A 27,228-nucleotide genomic window follows, 5' to 3' on the forward strand; every position below is an offset into this window, starting at 1 on the left:
ATTTATTTATTTATTTTAAACAGAGGCATGTTATTTATTTATTTATTTATTTATTTATTTGTTTGTTTGTTTGTTTGTTTTGTTTATACATGCACTGGGTACAGTCAGAAGCGCGGGAGTGTGAGAGAATTCACCAGAGCCAGAGCAGGGAGCAGAGCAGGCAGAAGGACCGAAGTACACTGCTGAGGGGAGCAGTGGGCGGCAGGAGAGGTCTGCGCGCCATGTGGGACCCTCCTCTGGTGGCCGGGGAGCGGCCGGGGATCGAACCGGCACCGCAGAGGCCGCGGGCAGCTTCGCAACCCAGCGCTCAACCGCTTGCGCCACCTGGGAGGCCCTTATTTATTTTTTATACAAGAACCAGGGTACAGGCCAGATGCGGGGAGGGTGAGAGGATTCACCAGAGACAGAGCAGGGAACAGAACAGGCAGACTGACAAAATACACTGCTGAGGGGAGCAGCGGGAGCGACAGGCGAGGTCTGCCGCACCATGTGGGACCTTCGCCGGCTGGTCGGGATCAAACCAGCACTGCAGAGACTGCGGACAGCTTCACAGCGCTGCACTCAACCGCCTGTGCCACCGGGGAGGCCTGGGACCCTAACTTCTAAAATACAAGTAATGATGTAAACCAACATTAACCCAATAAAAGATTTTTTATCTTTAATTTTTTATTATTTTTTAAAAGCTTTATTTTTATTTATTTATACAAGAACAGGGGTACAGGCCAGATGTGTGGGAGGGTGAGAGGATTCACCAGAGACAGAGCAGGGAACAGAACAGGCAGACTGACGAAATACACTGCTGAGGGGAGCAGCAGGCGAGACAGGAAAGGTCTGTCACGCCATGTGGGATTCTTGCTAGCTGGGATTGAACCTGCGCTGCTGAGGCTGCTGACAGCTTCACTGTGAGGTGCTCAACGGCCTGCGCCAGGGAGACCCAAAAGATTTTTTAAAAATTGGGAAAAAATCAAATACTTGATTCAAAAAATCATAAAATTTTAAAGCTGAAAGAGTCCAAAGAAAAACTTCAACACAATGTTTTTATTAATTTGTCCGGTTAACATGTACATGCTGCCCATTTTCCATACCATCATGATGGGGAGGTGCTGGCCTGCAATAGGGGGTCTTACTTTGTTAGCACTGAAACACTTTACATATATTTTTTTAAAAAATTATTTATTTATGCATACAAAAGCTGGGGTAGAGGCCAGAGGTGTGGGGGGTGAGAGGATTCACTAGACACACAGTGGGGAACAGAACAACCGAAGTACACTGCTGAGGGGGAGCAGCGGGCAAGACAGGAGAGGTCTGCCGCGCCATGTGGGTTGCTCCCTGGCAGGCCCGGATCAAACTTGTGCTGCAGAGGCTGTGGATTGCTTCATAGTGCTGTGCTTAACCCTTTGCGCCACCGGGGTGGCCCCGAAAAACATTACATATTAACACTCCTTAGTCCACATAGAGGTAGCACTTACATGGTAGGACTGTAAGTCTCAGTGAGATGCTCTCTCAAAAAGTTCTCAAACAAATGATGCAAAAGAAAAATTTTAGGATAAATCTGGTGAATGAACCAGCAAGGTAGGCTCTATCTAGCTTTTTTGATGATTACACAGCTGTGCTGGCTGAGAATTAGGTACAGATAGCCATCAACAATCTTAAAAAAAGATTATAGGATTCCTTGCCTCAATATCTAAAGAAACCTAGGAAGTTTTTAAGTAGAAAAAAGAAAAATCTCAGTACCCTTCCACATTGCTTCCTAATATGATCATTAGGGGGGCTATTTTCTGCTCTGCTCTCAGTCCCCGGGTCACTAACACTGTTAGTGGCTGCCTGAGTCACAATGTGTCTACCTGTCACCCATGTTACCTATCACTACCCAGCTCAGAGTCCTGTGAGACCAAGTCAGTGTCTCATGTTTCCTCTATAATGTCACATGACTGTTGTGGGTCTAGAATATCCTGATCTTGAAAGGAAGGAGGGAAAGAAGCACTTCCCAGACTGAAGCAGCTCACAGGGAAAGATCTGACTCTATCTTGCACTCAAACAACTGGGAAGAAGTCACAGAGCACTGTTTCATCTCTTCATGGGAGACAAAAAACTCATTTGGAATAAACTAGTTTCTATTTGCTAGACATATGGATGGAAATGGTGTTTTAAAACAGAAACCTTCAGAGCACAGTCTAAATGTCTCGAACCCCGGAACCCAGTGTGTTTCCAGCTGCAATGTCTTTTCAAGAATTTATAGTTTTTAAGAATTATGATTATGTTCTAAATGTCCCTTGTTTTCCTTATATTTCTCTGCTGGACTCGGTAGTTAATCTAAATTATGACTACTGAAAACGTGGATATGATCATCATTCTCCCAAGGGAACAAGGCTTCAAAGCCTAGTGAAATATTTCCTTCACGCACTTTGCATTGTTTAGAGAATGAGGGTAGGTCCACAGCCTTTTTAAAGTGTGAAAGGGTACAAACCAGTTTCATAAAAGGCAATAGAAATGCCCAGAGCACATATGAAAACTTTCAGTTGTCAGGGACTAGGCCAGGATCAGCCAGCTCCAGGCATGATCGTGTTTTGTACGTCAGCCCCACCATCTTCAGGGTCTGTGGGCCCTTGAATCTTCAGCGTCTTTCTTCTGCCTGTTCCTAGGCTCATTCTTAACATGAACTATATTTCAAACACTTCCTTTCCCAGTAAGATTTTTAAAAACCTTAAAGGCATTTGGAACAAATTTCTTCTAAGTTATTCAAAGAATGAAGAGAAGGTTTAACTTCATGGACAGTGCATTCCCAGGATGTTGTGATAGCAAACTAAGTTTTTAGATAACAAACTGATTTCTCTCCTAGAGATGTGGTAAAGGCAAATACGCTCGGGTTTGAGTAGTTGTTTTCTAGACCCCAGAGTTAAAAGACATTAGAAGATTCTCAAGAGGTTTACAGAAGATAATAATCAAGTGATTCACTGCTATGTAATAACCAACCACCTGCACCCTTCACTCTTAACCATTCCATCACCTGATGATTTACTTTAACAGTAACATAGTTCAGTTTTGTCACAACCAACCTCTTAGCAAGAATAATACCAAAAAGCTCACCCCTAAAAACTGGTTTCAAGAAAAAGGTAGAGGCTAGTAGGGATAGATACAAAGTCTATGACAGAAACCAGAGAACCTTCGGAGCTATGTGACAGCAAAGGCTAATCATTTGACTAGCAGATGACTCACTCTGTTAACAAATGGATATGAAGTTAATATCCAAATGTCAACAGCGATGAATCATCAGGACCAACAAGAATTTAATTATTTTATCATCAATTCATAACAATTTCACATTTTAAGGCATACATGAAACTACATTAAAAGTTAAGACTTCTGCCATAAATATTTTATATTCCAATAGTAATATCAGCTATCCACGGGATTTCTTAGGTATGAGCTCTCTGGGCTCAGGGGCACTGAAAGTACTTGAATCAACAAAGAAAGGAGTACATTCTTATTTATTTGGAAGGTAGACAAAACCCCTCTGCTACACATCCCATATTATGCCTGATCCCTACTTGCAAAGTTTTGAATGTGCAAATTTTTAAATCAGTCCCTATCCTACAGTTGTATTTAATGGATTCTACCTGAGTTCTAGAAACGAGAATCAGTTATTTACCCAAATTTATTTCATTTACCCTGTTTTTTCCAATCCTCATCTACACACTTGGTCATGTCATTAGCCACTCATTACATAAGACTGGTCTTCTCATCAGCACTATGCCCAAGCTCTTTCTGGGGGTAGACACATGTTTATTTCTCACATAGCACCCAATATGACATTTTGCAAATGGTTCTGACATTATTGTTGTGATACTCTGTGGATTTACTTTTTGCTTGAAAGTCAGAGGCATATGTAACTACCGTTGAGTGAGAGGGCCAGAAAAGGAGATGAGTTGGTCACGAGGAAAACTGTGTGTAACCCAGAGAAGCAAAACAAGAGTCCTGAGTAATGTCAGAAAATGTCTAGAGGGAAGGAAGATAGGACTTATTTTACTTTAAAGACAAATCAATAACAGGAAAGAAAAGAGATTCAGTAGAAATGAGAAAGGCACAGGGGATCTGTTATTTGCAAAACTCAGGAAAGGAAATATGAGAAAGGGGGTTGTAGAGGAAAGCTCAAAGTTGAAACTCCAAGTCTCTTGAAAGTGGCTGTCTATATCCTCTCTGCCTCTGACTTTAATTCTCATTTCAATATGGTTTCCACATCCTGCATGCCACTTAAACCACATTATCAATCATTTCCTTGTTGCTGAATTCAAGTGGCACTTTGCAATTCCTGTAATAAAACTTTTCCAACATGGAACACTCCAATCGTCTCTTGATGCCTGTTCCTCCTCAATCCACCCCCTTCCACCTCTTCCATACTCCTCCCTCTCCCCAGCTCTGTTATCATCGTCTTCCCCTTCCCTCTGCTATCATCCTAGTTCTGGTCATACAGTTCAGGCTCCTTCACTATCTATTCCTCTTAGGGCACATATGAAGTATCTGTGTTCTACCGATTCTGTCTTCTAACTTCTCATGCTACCAAGACGAGTGACATCATTTACTCCCATGGCTTATATTTTCAACTAATTTTTGATGCTCTCCAGATCTGTATTTCTGGACCCTATCTTCAGCTCCAAATCTGAATATCCATGATTGTTTTTTGGATATAGCCATTTATTATCCCACAACCACTCTGAATTCAACACCAGAAATTGAACCCTCCAGTTCAAGTTAATCTGGTTTCTATGTTTCTGACCAGTTCTGCCTCCAACCCATTCTCTATCCTGTAGCCAGAAATGATCTTTCTAAAATATAAATATGATAATGTAATACCCATATAAGACCCTTTGATGGCTTCATAGTACTCTAAAATTTCAACTTCTAAAAATGGTTTTCTAGGTCTTCGTAAACTCCCTTGCACACCCTATATACTCCACCGAACCTGCAGATCTCCAAACATGTTGTGGTCTCTCGTATCTAGGCATCCACACAACGCTTCTCCATGTATGAACACTCAATATGACTAACTTGTATTTGTCTTGTAAATGTAGGTTTAAAATATTACTTCATGAGTTCTTCCACAAACTTCTCATCTCTTCTTGAGGCTCAGTTAAGCCTCCTCCAAAAATGCTTATAGAATATGCTTCCCTCTTCATAGCACATGGCAAACTGCACTGAAAAATATATTTTTTTAATCTGTTGATCTTTTCACACAGAAAATAAGCTCCCTTAGCTTGTTCACGGTTATATCTCCACTGAACAGCATTCTGAAAAGTGGGCTGAGTTCTGACCTAGTAGATGCATTCATTATTGATTTGCTTACAATTATTACCCTCTGTACTGAGAATGATAGTTTGTTAGCAAAGTTTAGCTACAACTTTTATGTGTCAATCTGGAAGTCTTCAAATGGTTGGCATGTTGACATTTCCATGATTTTTTTTCATGGATTCTGGAAGTAATCACATCTGAAAATGGGTTTGTGTTAGAAACTCTCAAAAGGTCATTTACTTTAATTATAGAAAATGACCAGAGATTATTCTGTATTCCAGTAAAAGAGTAGCTGGATGTGAGGCAGTGCAATCAGGCTGAAGGGTAACTATCAATCAGCCCTTATGGAAGCATGAGCTTAAAGGGAGAGGAAGCAATTTTTTTTTTTTAATAGAGGCATGTTTTATTTATTTATTTGTTTGTTTTGTTTATACATGCACTGGGTACAGTCAGAAGCATGGGAGGGTGAGAGAATTCACCAGAGCCAGAGCAGGGAGCAGAGCAGGCAGAAGGACCGAAGTACACTGCTGAGGGGAGCAGCGGGTGGCAGGAGAGGTCTGCGCGCCATGTGGGACCCTCCTCCAGTGGCCGGGGAGCAGCCGTGGATAGAATCAGTGCCTCAGAGGCTGCAGGCAGCTTTGCAACCCAGCGCTCAACCGCTGCGCCACCGGGGAGGCCCGAGGAAGTAAAATTTGTAAATTATGTAGTGCCAAAGTTGAACTTGATTGAGGAGGGAAAAGTCATGAGAAACTCACTGAAATAGCTTATTCTGATCTTCTAGTAATAAGAAAAGTCTCAATATAGAGCTTTTGTGTTTCTCCAAGAATAGCCTGAAGGAAAGAATACTAGTGTGGTTATTACTACCTTCACAATCCTGAGGAGGTTAGCCAAACTTTAAGCCTTAGTTTCTTCATTATTTAAAAAAAAAAAAAAAAAAAAAAAAAGGAAACAATATCCTCCTATGAAGTTGTGAAATTGAAATATAAAAAGTATCCTAAAAACTGCATCATACTAATACTTAAAAATACTAATAAACCAGTGTTACTTCTGGCTGAATGATCACTGAAGCAAGTTAGACTCAGTAAGTCTGCCAAACCATTTGCTATCTCTGTGATCTGTGATGCTCTTCTGGGGATGAATATTTTTTTTAGCTATTAGATATAAAGCAATTTCTGTACTTAGATGCGGATATTGTCTTTTTTTAATATAGGAATACTGCTGTTAAATGTTCCTTCGATATGATGGGGGGAGCTCCTACTGTGTTTACTTATTTCATGTTTTTTGTCACATGGAATGGGTGTAGAGCCTACAGTTTGTCTTTTCATACACAAGGAGACCCATGTCAGGGTAGCAGCTGAATTTCTAGGGTTCAGGTGATGGGAAAGTGAGATGAAGCATGGGTCTATCTCTGGTAAACCAGCTCAAACTGGAATGATGCCAGGCAGGTAGAGTAGGCAGAACTGATATCATACATTTAACTAATATCAATAGAAATAAAGGAGTGAGGTTATCATAGTGTCTTCGACTAGTGTCACACTGCTGGTTTCATCCAGAATATGAAACCCTTTGTCCTGCCTATTACTTATTGAACCAGTCCTATAAGGGCTCATGGATTGCCTATGGTGTCTCTGATCTGAAGTGGAGAAAAAGCACAGAGGGAATTACTTATCCTCAATAAAGTTAACAGGAAAGAAAGGACGTGCATTTGGATGGTTGAGGTAGTTGGCCTAGTTCTTAACCATTTCCTCACAGTCGTTCACACAGGATTATGAAAAGACAGGGGAAAAAAATAGCATGTCTGGGCCAGTCACTATATTGCTTATGATTAGCAATGACGGGGAAAAAAACAAAAGGGAAAAAACATTCACTTATAGGTCATCAAGAAGGAAATAATATTTGTTATTCAACATCAGATGCTATTTCCATATATTAAAAAAAATCTTTAGCTTGACCATTAAGTTGGGAGGACCATGCATTCCTCCCATTTTACAGATATCAAGCTGAGGTACAGAGAGGAAAATTAACAGTTCTAAATCAGAGAAGTGCAACAACAGATTTAGCATATGACAAAGTCCTACTCTTTCAGCACTTTTCCAAGAGACTATTTTCCTGGAGGGTATGAGGAAATTGAGCAGAGATGGTCAGCCCAGCAAAGTTCTCACTTCAACATCTAAGAAGCTGCTGGTACTGTATGTGCTCAGGGGGCAGGCAACAGAGAAGGTTATAAACACACTTGCAGGGTTATAAAATCTAGAGGAATGAGATAGTTATTAACTCAGTTATTAACTCAGTGACTTCTTCTAGAAGTCACTGAAAACCTTTGTGACAAGCTTGTTGTTTGGCTGAGATAGGAGTAAGGAAGAAAGTTGAGTAAATAAAGACTGAGAAGATTTAAAGTTCTTTCTCTGTATTTTCAGCCCTGTCTGGTTATTTTTGATGACACGTATTTTTTTTTTTTTTAACTAGTCTTCACTTTTAATGAGGAAATACTAATTGAATTGTCCTCTATGGGTAAAATCATTAGACTATTTTCATAGTTGAGAAGTCTTAATGAAAGTCTTAAAAGCAAAAGTAAATGATAAGTAACTGATAATGGAAGGAGATCCAAAATAGATAACTATTCCAGTGGGGAAAAGGTGTTTCTGTGTTTATAGTAAAGGGGAGGTGGGTTCTTAAACAGCTGTCAGCCTGTAAGATCTCTTTAGAAGACTTATTTGATTCATTTAATCAAGAAAGTAGAGGTGTTGCTTCCTTCCTTCTGTGGCAATACTATTTCTCCATTACAGAAGTCAAGGCATTGGCAGCCACAGTAGGGTGGAGAGCAGTGATGGGGCATCTGCCCACCTAAGGAAAACAAGGGAACTCAGGAGGGAAGAGTAACTGGTAATGCTTGCACAGGAATCTGTGATGCTGAGAAATTTACATGGGGTAGAAAGGAGGGGGAAAGAAAGAATGATGGCAGCAATGAAGTATGCTAGTAAGACCCTAAGCACAGGTGCTAGGTCCTAGTATCTTTGTAGCCTCACATCAGGCATAGTGTAATGACAAAGCTAGTCTCTGCTAAACTGAATGAAACTAGTGTTGGACGAGGGCAAAATGGGGGCCCTTTCTCATTAGCTCTTCTCTGATTAACAGAGAATTGACTATAGGTGGGAAGGAGAGGAAGGTGGGACTACTTCTTTCTCAGCTAACCTTGAATCCCAGGAATGTTATTATCAGCCTAAGAGCACAGAGGGGACAACAGTGGGCTACTTAGGGTGCATTTTTATCCACAGGTTACTTAGAGGGGCTGACAAGCATGCAGTATAACACTGTCTAAATCCTTTGAGTATTTGGGTGTCAGTGTGGGCAGAATACCACTCACAAAGAATTTGAAATTCTTTCAGCCAAGGAAACTGCTTCTTTTGTAAGGTGGCCAGTTTATAACCCTGTGGCACCATCTCTTTCATGTTCATGATGAAGTGGTTATTTGAAACATAATTTTTCATGTTTCTATTGCTTGCTATCCCACATCCATCCTAATATCCAAATGTGCAAAGCTGTTTTGCTATTCTTTGAGCAAGTCACATCCTCTCAAATCTATTATTTTCCTCCTTTCTAGTTAATTTTTTTTTTAATTGCCTTGTCTGTCTAGCAAACTCCTGCTCATCTTGAAGGTATAAGTTCAAGGTCTGTTAGTTCCTCAGAGAGGTATTCTCTGACCTTTGTAAGCATGATTAGGGTGTTCTATTCAGCAGGACTTTTCCATTCCTCTATTAATTTATCCCATTGTTTGGTGAATGTTCAATTTACCTGTTTCTCCTCTTATTTATTTTGTGAGTTCTATGTGGGCAGACTGTGTCTTAGTCACCTTTGTGGAAGCTCAGAATTTATCACAATACTTGACATGTGATGAACTCTAAATGGTTATTGAGGATATAAATCCCAAGCTGTACAAACCTCAAATCACCTTGCAATCATGTAATTTCTTGTATAGCATCTGCCATCATTGCCAGCAAACTAGGATTCCAGCAAGGTTAAGGATGAGCCAGCAATGGGACATTCTTAGCCCTTTGTAGGACATAACTTTCAACCAGGACTGAGTTCTGCTATAATCTAGAGGTATTCCAAAGAGGAAGAAGTGTGGATATCTACTACTGCTGTTTCCACTGGGCAGCTCAAATCCCAAAGGTGCTTCTCAAGCAGAAGTGTATCCAGTGGCAGTCAGCATCCTGCTAACTTCGCAGTGCCTGGCATTTTCAGATGCAGATGCCCAAAGGGTTTTTCCTATTTGTATTGTCTATAAGCTTTCTTAATTTTACAAATCAAGAAGAAACCACTCAAACACTTGAGTACTATACTCATACCAGACCCTGCCTTGCTATGATGAAGGCTTCACTGACAGATGAGCTAGTATCTAGGATTGGTGTGAACAGATTTTGATTGATTACGTGTAGAGATTTCAAGCATTTGTCAAATTTTTTTTTACCCTCTCCCTTTTCTTTCTTGCTTTGTTTTAAAGATTTATTTATTTATGCATACAAGAACTGGGGTACAGGCCAGAGGTGTGGGGAGTGAAAGGATTCACCAGAGACAGAGTGGGGAGGAGAACAGGCAGACTGACTGAAATACACTGCTGAGGGGAGCAGTGGGCGAGTCAGGAGAGGTCTGCTGCGCCATGTGGGTAGCTCCCTGGCTGGGGATCGAACTCATGCTGCAACGGCTGTGGACAGCCTCATAGGTTGCTTTCCAACCCCTTGCGCCACCAGGGAGGCCCTCCCTTTTCTTTTCTCTGCATTCTTCTCAAGAGTATTAATAAGAGAGAGGAGACTGTAGGCAAAACATGGCTGTTCTATTCTCGACTTTTTCTCTCATTGCTAAGTAAGACTTTAGCAATGCTTGTATTCCAATTGATTCTAATGAAATAGCAACCTGACAGATCACCCATAGTTCTGCTTTGCATTCTCATATAAAAATGTGGACTTTCTTTCATGTCCTGTTTTTCACATTATAATGAAAGGAATTTCATCCAACAGTCTCTAAAGGCGTATTTGCCACATTCCAGAAGCACCATAAATGTGAAGATACAATGTAATTTTGGAGCTCTAATGCAAACTGATTATGGAGGTTCAAAGTTTAGTTTAAAAAGTTATTTTCTTGTCAATATTTAGCCCTTTAATCTTCTATATCCGGATGAGTCTAAACCAATTTAATTCACTAATCTAAGGGGAAGGACAATGTGAAAGGAAAACCTGGTGACTTGGAAACAGCATCCCTCTCTGAATCACCTCTGTGAAATGTTGAATGCAAGAGTTTTTTTCTTTTTTGCCAAGCTCAACCTGGGGTGGAGTGGGTAGAGATCCTGTGGCTAGGTTATTCAATGAAATGGTTTTGCCAAATACAGTCACACGTCATATACAGATTTTAGAGAAAATGAAATTTAACTCATAAGAAGATTTATGCTGGGGATACAGCTGTGATATGTGAAATTTAATTTCAAAGGGTTGCACCCTGTAGGGACAAAATCATCTGAAAGGACCAGTATGAGCCCCGCATATCCTCATACGCTGTTCTGGCAGAGGTCAAAACAGTTTCTTATAAATTATAAATTGTGCTGACTCCATAAGGGAAATAAAGACATTACAGGAATCTGGCCAACTTAATATCAACAACTCACTATCAACAACTGTCTCCATTTCTCCAGTTGTTTTGTCCCTCAAAATAAAGCATACATTGTATAAAGATGCCCCAAATAATTTTCTTTGTAACCTTTGAGTTTTAGTTAACTCCACATCTCTCTACACAAGCAATTTTTTTCCACAAAAAGAGCACCGGTCCAAGGTGAAGCATCTCATACAGGTTAGAAAAAAGAGAGAATATTCAAAATCAGAGATGAAAGAAGAGATATTATGAGTGATGCTATAAAATTTAAAACAGTTAGAAGAAATAACTATGAACAATTACATGCCAACAAATTGGGACTTGGATAAATTCCTAGAAATATACAATCTGCCAAGATTGAATCATGAACAGAAAATCAGAATAGTTCTATAACTAGTACAGATACTGGACCAGTAACCAAAAACCTTCCCACAAAGAAAAGTCCAGGACTATATGGCTTCACCAATAAATTTCACTAAACTTTTAAGGAGTAATCAATACCAATCCTCAAATTCTTTAAACATTTGAAGAGTAGGACACACTTAGTTTATAAGGCCAGTATTATCCCAATACCCAAACCAAAAAAAGATGAACCATGAAAAGAAAAGTAGAGCCCAATATCCCTGATGAGTATAGATGCTTACTTAGGAAATCCGGAATACATTTACATAGTTCAGTACCAATGCTTCCATGTGTTTCTACATTTAGGTAGGCTCTGTGAGATAAGTAACTAAAGAAAGCTATGCTGTGAAATAATAAGTGACAGATATAACTAATATACAGTATAAATATACACTAAAACAAGAACTGCCATGGGTTAGGACCGACACAGACCATGTGAAGTTAACTAACCAACTTACGTTCAAAATTTCTAGTTGAACATAGCTCATCCATTCCCTGTGATCTCATACATACACAAACACTCACACACATACTCATATATATAAAGTCTTTTATATATATATATAATATGGAAGATATAATACCATGTTTATAATCTCCAGAGATAGTTTACTAGGAAAAGAAAAAAAGTATAAGAATTTAGACATCAATTAAACAATCTTTTGGGTATTTGATAGGTACAAAGTGAGTATTTGGCAACTTATTTATCATTGCATAAAGATTTGTGAGTTTAATTTTTTATTTATTTTACCTTTTGCAAGTAAAGGACTGTTCCCTTCAGCACAGCGTAAAATGTTTTCCATCCTCGTTTTCCTCTTGGAGCTAGAAACAAAAAAGGGACAGTTTTATTTGACAGAAATGAGCATTGTAGAAGGCAAATGTAAATGATGAACATAGTGACTGTACTTCCATTGTCCTGGTTAAATTAGCTATCCATGTACTATCTCATTTAATCCTCACAATAGTGCTGTGAGGTAGTTACTACTACTTTGGTCCTTTTACAAAATGGAAGCACAGAGAAGTCACCTACTTATGGTCATATAATTAGGAAGATGAAGAGTAGGACTCTGAACCCATGTAGCATGGCTCTAAAGCCTAAACTCTTATAAAGATGAATTAGAGACTGGGAAAGCAAAAAAAGACATACTAGAAATAGATATTAATCCAGGAGAAAGCTTAAAAGTTTGATTCATGTACCTGAGCCTTTATGACTTTGTCAACCTTTCTAGGAATCATGAAGAAAAAGTCTCATGAAAGACCCCCTCCTGCCACTTTTCCCATACATCCTGCAACCAGATTATAATTTTTATTATTATTACTCCTGTGGAAATCTGTGCTTATCTCTGCTGCAGATCTTGCCACCCTGAAATATCTTTTTAAATTTTTTTTTGGTCTAGATGTCTTTCAGCAGACTGTCAATGATCTGAGCAGGTACCTACCTATCTTTAGAATCCACAGAACCTGGTACTGTTCGAGGAAGACACTAGGTATCCTCATAAAAATTCTCCAAATTAATTCTTTAAGAAGTCCTTATGTTCCTTTAGTTTTTATTTTCCTGGAGTAGAATTTTTCTATTGACTTTTTTGAAGTTGTACAGTTTAAAAGCACTAAAGCAAAAGCACAGATTAGCCAAAACCATTTACTCCTGATTCTCAATCTTAATAAAACTCTAAACAACTCTATCCAGATGTCATTTTTCTAAACAACTCTATCCAAATAGGTGGGGGGGGCACTTAGTCTTATTCTTTCATTAACAATTATTTAACTGTCTTTAGGCAGTTTTTAAATTGGATACCTGATTAAATTAGGAATATATTACTCTTATGCAAATTCTTTAAATCTTCTGTGAAGATGCAAGGATCCTTTGAAACTGAGTGATTATCCACCTACAGAACACCAGTACGCCTGCCAACACCAAACTGAGTTATTTATCCACCTGGCAAAAAAGGACTAAACATCCACTCTTGCAGGTTTCCAGGGGAAATTTTAAAAATCATCCCTTGTGTTTCCATTATATGTGAACTAAAAAAAACCATAAAAAAAGTATACCATGATTTCCTGTATAAGGAAAAAAAGAAAGAGAACCATAGGTGTCTATAATGTAACATAATAGATAACATGTAACAAATATTGACTATATTGTTCAATAGATGCCAAACTCTGCCACTGTCAAAGTGACAACAGGGCACAGAGGTGACCATGGCTACAGGATTCTGCAGAGCAGAATCCAAGGTACAATGGTGTGGAGGAGGCGTTTGAACTTATCCTCTTACCAACCAACCACTAACTGGATAACTCCTGACCAGACCTTCAACCTCTTAGGAATTCAGCCGCCTGATTTTAAAATGTGGGTAATTCACATAATTTTTTTTTTAAAGATTTATTTATTTATGCATACAAGAGCCTGGGTACAGGCCAGAGGTGTGTGTGTGTGGGGGGGTGGTGAGAGGATTCACCAGAGACAGAGTGGGGAACAGAACAGGCAGGCTGACTGAAATACATTGCTGAGGGGAGCAGAGGGCGAGTCGGGAGAGGTCTGCTGCGTGTGGCTGGCAGGGGATCCAACTCATGCTGCAGAGGTTGCAAATTGCTTCATAGGTTGCGTCTTAACCACTTGCCCACCAGGGAGGCCCTAATTCACATAATTTAAGGCAAAGCATTGGTGAATGCTAGAAAGCCACTTAGAGAAAACCCTTTCATTCTCTATGGAAGGAAAATAGGTCCTGAATTGTAACGAATTTCCCCAAAGCCCTAAGACCAGTTTAGGGGCAACTGTGATGCCTTCAAAGATCACAAATTATTTTTCTCCATGAGTTCATGTACATGTTCACAAAAATTTTTTATGCCTACTAGAAACAGATCCCAAAGATCTCCCCAACTGAAAATTGATCTTAAGTCACCCATGGGTGACCACTGCTAAGTCAGTCACATTAACCCTGTACGCACTCTCTACTTTCCCATCTCCCACAAAAGTGTGAAACTTAATCATTATTATTTTTGTTTTTTAATACCACTGAAACAGACATCATTATTTTCTATAAACTGCTATTGTAGGTTTAGATTTACTCTCATGTTTACTATTACTACCATCTTTCATTACATCCTTTTGAGCCTCAGAATGGTTTTTAGGTGCCACTTTCAATTACTTCTTAAAGTCCATATATAAGTTCCTTTAGGGAGGATTTTTTAGCTATAAATCTTTTTCTGTTTCTGTTTATACAAAGTATTTCTATATCATAAAAAATTCTAGGTTAACAATTACTTTTTCTTATGAAGATATTACTTCACTATCTTTTGGCTCCCATGAAGGTTGAAATGTATATCTGGAATCTAAATGTAATACCCAAGTATAGGTTACTTTAATTTTATCGAGTTTGGTATTCTTTGGGGCTTCCCGTATATCATTCCAAAAACTTGAAGTCATTTTATCTTTGAATTTTGTTTCCTCTCCATTGCCTCCACTATTGTAACCTGTTCTTACTCCATCCCAAAGGCATTAATCGCTCCTTCATATTTTCCATCTTTTTGTCCTTCTGTGCTAACAGCTGTGTAATTTTATTGCGAGTACACCTTGGAAACCCAGTTTCAGAGATGCCCTAAGGGTTTTGTAACTCCAGGGTCAGCTTACCTCTGTGGATTTGTTCTCATGCTCTGTTCCTGCCCTCACAGGATTTCTCTTTCATTGTTAGAGGCTCATTATTCATTTAAAAGATGTAGCAGCACTGTTTACAATAGCTAAGCTTTGGAAACAACCCAAATGCCCAAAAATAGATGACTGGATCAAGAAGATGTGGTACATATATACCATGGAATATTACTCAGCATTCAAAAAAGATAAACACATGCAATTTGCAGCAACGTGGGTGGCGCTGGAAGGGATCATGCTCAGCGAAATAAGCCAAAAAGAAAAAGAAAAATACCGGATGGTCTCACTCATAGCAGGAATCTAGAAAACTTAAATAAGGGACCAGGAAAATGAATAACTATAAGAAAGTGAAAATCAAAATCAACAAAAAACTATGAACCAGAGACACTTTTAGGGGGGTAGGGGCGGGAGGGGAGGGATTGGGGTCAGAATGGGGGGGGCTGCAATTGTATGGGGAATATAACAATAAAATTTATTATCTAAAAAAAAAATTCATAGAGACAGAGAGTAGAATGGTGGAGGTCAGGAGTTGGGGTGAAGGGGATGAGGAGTTAGCTTTTATGGGCAGAATTTCAGTTTGGGATGAACTGGAGATGGAGCATGGGGATGGTTGTGAATATACTTAATGCCACTGAATTGTTCACTTGAAAGTGATTAAGATGTAAATTTTATGTTATGTGTATTTTATCACACTAAAAAAATCTTTTTAAATGTAAAAAAAATAAAAATAACCAATGATATATAAAATATATAAATAAAAAAATTAAAAAAAATAAAAAAAATATTGTTGAGGTATAAAAAAAAATAAAAGATGTTTAAAAGATTTTATCATTTTAAGGTATTTTATTACAGGAGATTTTCAGAATTTGTGGGCCATATTATCCAAAATAGACTTCTAGTTTTTTCCTTTCTTTCTTATTTTTCTTAAAGAAGAATTTATCCACAAATTTTGTAATTTAGAAAGAATTCACTTGCAGCAGTATACAGGAGATAGGGGCTAAAGGCAGAAGGCAAACTGGAATAAGGAACACCAGTAAGGAGGCTATTACAATATTCCAGATGAGAGGAAAAGGCCTGAATACAGAAAAAGATATGCAATAAATTAAGGTAAAGAAATGGAAAGGAAGAGAAAGCAGTAAGGCTACGTGAGCACATATACTACAGTAGGCTGGTAGCATATACCTACATTCTGTTTGTTCCAAACTTTTAAGTTAGGTATCATAATAACGTCTCCAAAATTAGTTAACAGTTGCCTTTCTCAGAGGTAGAGTAAGCCGCTGAGGTGGTCTATCTACCTAAAGATTTCGAAGTTGGCATACAAGGTAATTCAGATGAGGAAACATGCTTTAGGGAAACATGGAAGAAGGAGAAACTATCCAGGTAACAATCCTTCACAATGGTCAGGCCTGCAATTTCAAAGAGGTGAGCATAGCGGGCAAGGAAAAGAGAGGACATGACAGGAGGGGAAAGTAAGCCAAGCATTCAATTTCACTGAACTCCAGAACCTCCAAAGATGTCTCTGCTCATGGCTATGGGTCTCAGAAGTGAGGCACAATTCTTGTGTCTTCCCTCTTAGGTGCTACCAATTTGGCATTTCTGCCCACTCTAAATTCAAATAAGAAACAAATGAAAAGCCAGGAGGCCTCTGTGATTTCTATTTTATAACACACACACACACACACACACACACTGCATTTCTGCAAAAGAGAAACTGGGAATTGTTGCAAAGATGGATGATATTGGATTATCATTAAATATTCAATATTACAAATCAGTTCTTATTTTTCCTATCTCATCTTTATTCAACATGTGAAGAAATATATATTTTTAAAATATAAAATCCAATGAATAGTATTTTGGCTTCAATTATTTCCTCTGATATTTGTAAAATAGTTAAATGAATAACTGGGAACGACAGTACAGGCTCATATTCTTCTGTTCAGAGGAAAAAGTAAAATATCCCTGAGAGTAAAATAATCACTGAAGAATAATGATGACATATGCAAAAAATAAAGATATTTATACTTCAATCCACCAAAGGGTAAAAGCTACATGCAGATGTAGCTTTTGCATGCTGTATTCTTCAACTTTAATTTTTTCTGAACTGAACTGAGAACAGATTGTGTTTAAGAGCTTACTGTTCCAGTTTTTCTATTTTATTCAAAGAGCACAGAATTTTTTTCTACATCAAGATCTCATCCTGTTTGACCACTCCTTACTCTGGATTCCCAGATCATTTACTTTTCAAGTTTAATATGAGAATGACAATATACATAGCAAGACAAACATACATTGCCTAATTTTTCTTTTACATACTAACATTTCTTTCCCACATGTTGGCTTGAAAAATATTCTTCCAATGCCCTAGTAAAATGACAAAAGGTAGAGAAGGTCAGTAAGCTGTATCCACACTACGTAGAGGGAATTCTTGAGTTATGGCCTGAAGGCTAACAGTGCATGCACTGCCAGGCTAGAAAAAAAGGGAAATACAAGGCTGTGATAGTTCCATGCAAAATACCTTCAATCTCCTTATGTTAATGGATATAAACACTTAAATATAATGCAATGTGAACAAGAGCATTCAAAAATAAACCCAACATCTCACTGGACTTGAAAACAAAGATGAGCTGAGCAAAAACTTCCTGACTAGTACAATTGGGACACATTTATATTAGATGTGTAAACGGTACAGGAAATTTTTAAAGTTGCTTTATTTCTCTAGTGATAGTATCTAAAAACTGGGTAAAATATTTGAAGTATTAAAGGATAGCCTCTCAAAAATGCGCAGAACAACTTTTTCCTATCTATGTCACTTTGGTATGTGGAGAGATGGTCAGTCAGGGTGCCAGAAGCCTCAAGAAAAACTGTTACCATGATCTTAAAAAAATGAAGATTACCCGGATTTAGGGCCATCTCCAGAAATAAATTTTTTATTGGAGAAACCTATCTAGAGGCAAAGTTTTGTCATATGAGTTACCTCCTCCTTGTCATGTGAAACCCTCTTCTCTCTCCTTGACAACCCAGGCCCCTAACCCACTCCTTAGCTCAGGATAAAAACACTCAAAGTTTGTCCTGTTTACTCTGGAATTTACATCATGTAAATTGTCCATATGTATTTAATTGAATTTATTTCTTTTGCTCCTATTAATCTGTCTGATGTTAATTTTCTTGCTTGACTAGCCTGAGAAAAGCCTCAGAGCAGTAGGGGAATTTTCCCCTGTGCCACTACAGCATCTGTCTTACAAGATGAAGAGAGATGTTACCTCAGTAGGAAGCAAGCTTGCGTTCCATGTGATTGATGCAGTGGAAGGTACAACTCAGACAGGGGAATGTTTGCTTTCTGCATTTTGTCTGCAAAGGACTTAAATAAATTTATAGCTGATCAACCCTTGAATCAGTAAGTGAAGTTAAGGGGAATCCTGGTATGTTTATCCCTTTCTTTCATAAAATAGTCTTGATTAATAGAGGAGCTCAGACATTTACAGATTACTCCTTGCAGCAATGGAGACTAAATTGTGTGTAACAGAATATGTCTTTGGGGATAAGTTACACTATATTAAGTAACTGATAGTATTGATCATACTTGGAGTGGTATAAATAAAATAGTACTACTCCTAGCTTATATTTATAAATAATTTTCTTTGAAACATTTTAAGCAATTCATACATTTTTGAAAAATCAGTTAATCCTTATAATCTTTAAAATAGCTGTTATAGTCAAGTTTATTATTATATATAAAAGGAAAAACAGGGGTATCCTTAAAGGAACCATAGGTGCAACCCATATCTATTGTTTTTCCCAGGAAACAGTTCATTCTTTTATTTGAAAGGAAAAGTTTTATATATATATATATATATATATATATATATTTAAAGATTTATTTATGCATACAAGAGCTGGGGTACAGGCCAGAGGTATGGGGGCGGGTGTTGAGGGGGGGTGAGAGGATTCACCAGAGACAGAGTGGGGTACAGAACAGGCAGAATGACTGAAATACATTGCTGAGGGGAGCAGTGGGCAAGTCAGGAGAGGTCTGCTGCGCCATGTGGGTTACTCCCTGGCCAGCTGGGGATTTGAACTTGTGCTGCAGAGGCTGTGGACAGCTTCACAGGTTGCGTCTTAATCCCTTGCACCACCAGGGAGGCCCAAGTTTTATATTATTTACAGAGAATAGAACATAGAATGAAAGATGCCCCTATGGACTGATGTTCATTCTGTATAATATAACTTTTATTCCTTTAAGTAGTTAAGACTTTCACCCAAAACTGGTCTTTCTGGAATGACAGAAAACATCCTGGACTGGAAGTCAGGAAAACTGGATTTTATCCACACCCTGATGTTCACTATTTTTTGAGTTTTGTATAAATCACTGAACATTTCTGGTTATAAATCTATAAAATGAATATGCTACAACATACCAACATACCATAATTACTTTACAATGTTGATCAGTTATTCTAGGCACATAAAGAGTTTGGACATAGACACTACCATCAAAGAATCCACATATAGGGTTAGTTGCATTAACAACAAAGCTTAACACAACACAATAAACTGTATAAACCAAATGGTACTGTGGCTCTAACCTAAGAAAATCATCGTGGGTTTTTGGAGGCACTAAATAGAAGAGAATAAGTAGGATTTAGAAGTCAGAGAAGATTTTAAGTGGAGATTTGGGACTTCAGAGGAAAACAAGAGGATTTTCCTTTGATCTCTATCTGCCTTACAGTATATTTGGACTAAGACTGAATCAAAATGTGGATCCCAATTATGCGAGTCCCAGAAACTTGTGAATCAAGACAACCTTTGGACAAAAGTAAACATAATATTTTCTATAGAGAGTTCCTGGTTTGAAATTATGGTTTCACACTGAGTGACCCTGGATAAGTCACTCAGCCTCTCCTTGCCTCACTTTCTTGTAAAATAGGAATAAAATAGTACTTACTTTATAGGGTTGTGTGAAAATTAGATACATGTGAATTCTTTGGAAGCGCCAGTTTTTGAAATGGCAAGCTAAAATTTCCATGTTAAAACACAAACATTTAAAATTCCATTCACTTTTTCAGATTTATTTTTTGTTGGAGTCAATGTTCTGAGAAAAATATCCTGATGTTATTTATGAATTTTTAATGGAAAGGGGGTACATGTGTCACCCTTAATTTAATTTGGACAAGGGCAGAGAACAACACATTTATTAACATTTACTGTTTCTATTTTGTCCGAGGCCTGTCTTAACACTGGAGATATCAAGCATAAATATAAACAATAAAAGGAAATAACAGAAGGGCCAAAAGATGATGGAGAACATTTTGCCCAATTAATAACCTACCAAAATGAATAATTGTAACTTATAAGCAAATATCTTGTTAATAAGCAGCATTCTTCACAATATCTAGGACAGGAAAGCAGCTTAACTAGATGGCTAGATCAAGAAAATGTGGCATATCCACACTGTGGAACAATATTAAACCATAAGGAAAGATGAAATGCAGCCATTTTCAACAAAATGGAGGGATTTTGAGAGAATTATGTGCAGTAAATTAAGAATGATAAAAACAGGGCCTCCCCGATGGCACAGCGGTTGAGCACTGGGTTGCGAAGCTGCCCGCCGGCTTGCAGCGCCGCTTCGATCCCCGGATGCTCCCCGGCCACCGGAGGAGGGTCCCACATGGCGCGCAGACCTCTCCTGCCGCCCGCTGCTCCCCTCAGCAGTGTACTTCATCAGTTTGTCTGCTCTGCTCTCCCCTCTGGCTCTGGTGAATTCTCTCACCCTCCCGCGCTTCTGACTGTGCCCAGTGCTTGTATAAATAAATAAACAAATAAATCTTTAAAAAAATGATAAAAACAAATACTGGACCCTTATATAGCAGATGATTTGATAAAGTAAAATATTTACAAAAACTAGTGAATGTTAATAAAGATCATGAGGGCTCTGAAGATAAACGGAGTGGGGGAGGAAAATGGACAAGATGATACTAGGGGAAAAGATGAAACATTGACTAATAATTATAGTAATGATGATAATGATTAAAAAAGAACTTGGGATTTCATAATGGGATAGATGCAGAAAAAAATAAAAACCTTTCTCCACTAGGTTAGGAGATGGTTTCACCAGTAGCATTAGTAAATGCAGAGGAGAATTTAAATGACTTTTACTGAGGACAAGAGGACATAATATGACAAAAAATGGATCATACGCTAAGGGTCACAGAAAAAGTGTGTAGGCAGCAATAAACACAAAAATTCTGAACACAAAATTATTTCTTTGGGAAAAACAAATGCTTGAGTCATATTAATTTTTTTCCAGAATTTTGACACTTGAACTGTACCTTACATTCTCTTCAGCTACAATGTTCCTTTCCTAAACACCATGACTTGCCCCTTCAATAAGTTCTCTGTTCATACGTAACCTCATCCAGGCATCTCCTCTAGCCACTCTCTGCAGTACATACAGCACCTGCCACTTCCTTCACTCTTTCCTCACCTTGGGTTTATTTTTCTCTGGATCATTTAACATACTTTTAAAATTTCGTATATTTATTATTGGGCTTCTAACAGGTACTTATTATTGGAACCTCTAACAGGTACTTATTTTATTTTTTTTTAAGATTTATTTAGGCATACAAGAGCTGGGGTACAGGCCAGAGATGGGGGGGGGGAGGGGTGAGAGGATTCACCAGAGACAGAGTGGGGAACAGAACAGACAGACTGAGTGAAATACACTGCTGAGGGGAGCAGCAGGTGAGACAGGAGAGGTCTGCTTTGCCATGTGGGTTTCTCTCTGGCTGGCTGGGGATCGAACTTGTGCTGCAGATGCTGCGGACTGCTTCATAGTGCGGTGCTTAACCCCTTGTGCCACCAGGGAGGCCCAGGTACTTATTTTTGTTTCTTGCTTTGACCAGAGGGCAGATTAAAAGCTCAAGGAAAACAAAAAAACAAAAAAACCCAGAGATCCCAAATAGGCATATAGATGATATGATTCGACAAATATTAAAGGAACTTCTAAAAAAGTCATTTCTTTGTTATTTAGGTGTAATACATTAGGAAACTAAGGTCACTTAAAGAGGAAAAGGCACGCTGCAGTTTTGGTCCAGTTTACTTCAGTAAGATTATACTGGGTATGAAAATAAGATATCACTAAAGACTCAGGCTCATAAAGACAAATTACTTTGGATTTTCAAGGGTTAATTAAAGCACAAATATCAGCAGAAAGGGACTTCAAAATTTGAGGAAATGAATGCCATCTCAAAATGCTGACAAAGGGAAGAAAGATCCTGATGAACATGGCTGTTATTAGCAGCCATCTTAAAAAGCTGGACATAGTAAAATGTTACTGAAGTTCAGTGAATTCATTATATGTGAATAGTCTGAACAACGAATCCAAGGCAATCAAGCACACTAATGTTTTTTTCTTAATTTCTTAAGCAATTTATAGAATCATTATAAAACTCGTAAAGAGAGAAGTACTCAAGTAAAATGTAAGGTTAAATCAGTCCAGTCTGTCTGAGAAGCGCAGGTAACTGCTGAATCAGACCAACGGGCTAATCAAGTGATACCAAATCAGGTTGCTTTAACGTCCATGTACCATATGTCCAAGCATCGTCAGCCACACACCTGCTGAGCATGCAGTTCTACAAATAGCAAATCAAATAAGCTACTGTAATTGTAAAACAGCCCAAGGCCCACAGGCGCCTCTAAAATGCCCCGGGGCAAAAGCCACTGAGGGCCAATGAAAATAATTCATAGTGGCAAGACTGAGAATTCTCCAGAAAGAATCTGTTCCTTGGGGAATGTGGCCACAGTCTGTTTCCTCCCGACCCCCCCAATTTAGGAACTCCCGGAGAGGTGTCAGGTTCCTCCTGAAACAGGGTTTGTGACTGCTCTTCAGGGCCTCTCATACACAGGAGCCAGCAAACAGCCTATTTCCCAGCCTGCATCTGAAGTGATGCCACTAACTCTTAGTTTTTCAATCCAGGCCAAGCTTTCTCCATTTATTTAGACTTCAGTGCTCTAAAGTGCTTCCCACTATCCTGTAAAAGTACATATGCATTTCCAAAAATTACCAAGTGCTGCGGAAACATGAAACATGTCCATTATTCTGTCATTCCTTCATCCCCAATTTATGGTAAGAACAATACCACAGCATTCATTCAGTGAATTTTTAAAAGAGAGGGGAAATACCCATCATCTTACCATGTCATTTTTTAACTGATAATCATGCTATTACAAATATTTGTTACACTTTTTTTCTATGCCATTATTTGTAAACATTCCATATTTTTAGACATAATGATATTTAAAATATTCCAATTTTTAAATGTAATTTTAAATGACAAATGCTTAAACAAATTCTTTAACAGAAAATACTGAATTTCCCTAATAATCTAAATTTTATTTGTCCGGTGCCAAAGGCAAAAATAAAAAAGTAAATACAATATAAGAGAATGACAGAAAAAACACACATAGAAAAAATATAAAAATTATCAGTCTAAATACCAGCAACAACCGTGTTTATATATCTAATCTTTTAATTGTTTCACCATGTACATATTTGCCATATATCATATATCATTTAAAAAATAACTGAAAAGAATGACAGTTTGCTGTATCATGTATTACTCAATGAATCTTTTGTTGATCACTAATAAGTTTTGAGGTGATGAAGGTAAAGATGAAAATAATGATGATGACATTCTGCAGCTAAAGTAACAATTAGCATCTATGTGCCAGACACTGTGCTAAGGACCTTAACAGGTATTGGCCTCATTTGATCCTTCTTAAGGCTTTTGCATTACCTATTCCCACAGGAGAACTCTTTCAAACATCTTTGTGTCCAAAGATTTTATGGATTTCCTTTTGTAATCCGGCCCTCAGCTAAATGACACCTCTCCCTCCGTTCATTCTCATAATGTGAGTGTGTATAGCGCATGCTCAAAAGCATTTTCTAGAAGAATCAATAACTTATCTAGTTTCAAAGCTCAAATTCTCAAGTATAATAAAATTTGTGTACATAAATTTGTATCATCATAACTATTTCCTCTGGAAACCAGCATTGTGTTTTTAATTTCAAATTTTCATGATAAATAACCATAACAAAGACACCAAGATTTTCCTCTTTCTCCTAAATGTTAACTAGACTGAAAATGTAAACAGAATGAGTCAACAGAACAAATAGAATAATTTCTACAAATTAGCACAGTGAAACTGTGCATTTGTCTTTCAGAAAGAAATAGATGACAGAACCAGAATCATTTCTTGGTGCTAAAAGGCTGCAATTTCTACTCCATGGGTCCTTGTTGGCAGTACTACATTGAGAAGAATGGTAGGGAAACTCTTCCAACCAACTGTACTCCACTACAGGAAAGGGTGGATCTTAAATTAAAGACAGGAGACGTCAAAATGAAACTTTAAAAAACCTAAAATGCTTTTAGTCTGACTATAAAATGGTGAAGAGGCATGCCCCATGGAAAAGATAAAATATCCCCACTGGGAAAATGCCCAGTGGGAACAGGTAATGTCAAGTGACAAACTAGTACTTGAGAAGTCCAGCAGCTACCCTCATGGTTCTGCTCGTTGACCTTGCAGGAACTGTTCACGTCTCTTCTTTATATACCCCACTGCCACTGAACAGCAAAGTAGAAAGGAGGACGGAACCTTAACCTGGTTTTAAAATAATTGCTTTGCTTTGCCTTCACTTAAAGTCTCTCACAGGAGGAAACAACTGTCTTCTGGAGAAAAAAAAATATTCCACTTTTATTATCTCTTAATTATAGTGTCGCTGTTCCCAATGTTACACAATAGCAAAGAATTCTGCCTGCATTGGCATTATAAACTCTATTTTCAGTATGTGTGACTCAGAATACCATCTATTCTCTCAAATATGACATGTGGGGCTAAATTTTGGAAATTTGCACTGACAAGCAAGTGTGTAAACTCCTTTAAAGGGAGTGAAGCTCCCTGCCCCTCTCAAGATACTACCCAACATTCCTTACCCAAATTATTTCAAATGAGATAGAAAATTGAACAAAATGGGGTTCTCACATCCTTAAAATGCAATGAACATTTCAATATTAATTTTTTCAATATTTTTAAAGTGATATGTCCATACTCTTGGACCCATGTCTTCCTAACTCCTCCAACTCTATTTTCCAAAAGAAACTACTTTAATATTTCTCTGGATAGTTAATTTCTATCATATCCCTAAACAAAGTACTTCTACCACTATGTCATAATTGACTGTAAAATTCCTGATATGAGAGAGAAGGATTTAGCAAACTTCTTCCCACATGTCTTATTATGGGTTTTTATTTGCATCTCTGTTGGTTACCTCAATAGTTGGAAAGAGTGCACTCATAACATTATTTTCTGTTTCCTGAGCCCAGTCTCAGAACAGCATAAGAACTTTTACCCCTTAGCTTCTTTCATCTGAGTTCTTAGTGGGTCAAAGAGGATAGTACTTGTATTCTACTCTGGAGCCATAATTAAATATTTCATATTTCTAAAGTTTGAAAATATTACACTGTAGTAATAGTGATTATCAATTTTTTGTTTTTCAAGTTTTCTAAATATTTTTTCTTGCACAGATTTTAAGAAAAATATTCTTAACTGTTGCTAAATTTCCCATATAATCAGATGTTCTACCAAGTCAAAAACTTTTTTTTTAATTATGAAACATTAACACATGAAAAGGTTGTTCAGAGCAATAAAGTAAGCATTCATGCACCTATTATCTAATTTTTAAAAACTGTCAGTATGGTTCAACTGCTGGGTACTCCTCACTGTCTATACATTTGTCCCACCAGAGGTAACCACTATCTCATATTTAATGATTTCTGAATGTGAACATGTTCCTACTAAGACAGTGTACTGTACTCTTTAGAATGTTATATACATGCATTCTTGTGCAAGCTGCTCTCTTTCATTCAACTTTATGTTTGTGGGACTCATTTATGTTGCTACAACATGGAGCTCTAGAGTTCCTTGCTTTTCACTCTTTCATAGTTTTATATTATATTATATTATAGCCAACCACATTCTTAATAAAGACCAGTTAGCTTCTTCTGTTTTTAGCTATTACAATGCTGCTATGAATGTTTCCCCTCTTGTTAAATTGCAAGAGTTTCTGCAAACTACCTTCCAAAGAGATGATACTACTGACACATTCTCAGGATAGAAGAGTGCCCACAATTTGAAATTCTTGCCACTATTTGGTATTTTTTTCAAATTCTGGCCAATGTAACATGTATGAATTAATATCTCATGTATGTTTATTTGAATACTCTTGAGTATTAATGCATATTAATTATGAGTATAATTATATATAATAATGAGCATTAATAATAACAAGGAGTATTAATATTCAGTATCTCATATATTTATTGATCGATCATTTCAGTTTCATTTTCTGTGAATGGTCTATTCAAATTGTTGCCCATTTTTCTACTGCACTGTCTTATAACTAATTTAGCACTTCTAATTAATTTAATAGCTGTAACAGACATATATAGTGGATATTAAGCAACTATTAACAATATACTACAAGTATCTTTGCCAAATCTGTAGGTTGTCTTAACTTTTAAAAAGAGCATTTTAACACACAGAAGTCTTTACTTTTTGTGTAGTCATATGTACAAATATGTTTTCATTGCTTTTGTTTTTCTAAGTCTTAAGAAATTCTCTACTCACATGTCATAAAGGTTATTTTCCACATCCAAAAATTAAGATCTTTTCTCTCAAATTTTCACTTTAATCTATCTGAAACTGATTTTTGTGGCTGGATTGAGGTGAAGAACACACACACAAACATCCATGTCACACCACTCCACACATACCCATACATCCACACACACTCTAACACCTCTCACTCACTACCCCCCACACCCTCAGTACCATTATTGATGCATTTCTGTTATTCCTAATTACCTGAATCACTTCATTTATTACACAACAAGTTATCACAAAACCCAGAAATTGCAGTTTCTGGAGTCTGTTTTCTATTCCACTCTCCTACCGATGCCTTTTTATCTCGGAGAACACAGTCATCAAACCTACAACTTAGCTCTTTCCACTCAATTTTTAATCTTTTATGTGGTATTTTAAAGAACAATGTGTGCATTTAAACACTTGTACTGTGCATTCTAGGTTTTAACTATTCTTTCTATAAAACATTTAAATATAAGTTCCTTAGATAACAGAGGCTATGTTTAATGTAAGTCTCTGTACGTACAGAGACTCAGGTACTCAAGGAGTTCTTA

At 37.6% G+C, this 27,228-nt stretch overlaps 1 protein-coding gene across 7 annotated transcripts in view; it reads right to left on the reverse strand.

Moving 5' to 3' along the window:
* Positions 1-27,228, reverse strand: part of PSD3 (pleckstrin and Sec7 domain containing 3) — a gene marked incomplete at both ends in the record, with an annotated part of 417,861 nt that overhangs the window by 45,443 nt on the left and 345,190 nt on the right. For all 7 annotated transcript variants that reach the window (XM_084231033.1, XM_084231037.1, XM_084231038.1 and 4 more), the window contains one exon: positions 12,080-12,150. In XM_084231033.1, coding sequence (XP_084087159.1) covers positions 12,080-12,150 — 71 coding nt within the window. The remainder of the gene's footprint in view (positions 1-12,079; positions 12,151-27,228) is intronic.

This window comes from Talpa europaea, assembly GCF_964194135.1.
Source record: "Talpa europaea genome assembly, chromosome: 4".
Lineage (NCBI taxonomy): Eukaryota > Metazoa > Chordata > Mammalia > Eulipotyphla > Talpidae > Talpa > Talpa europaea.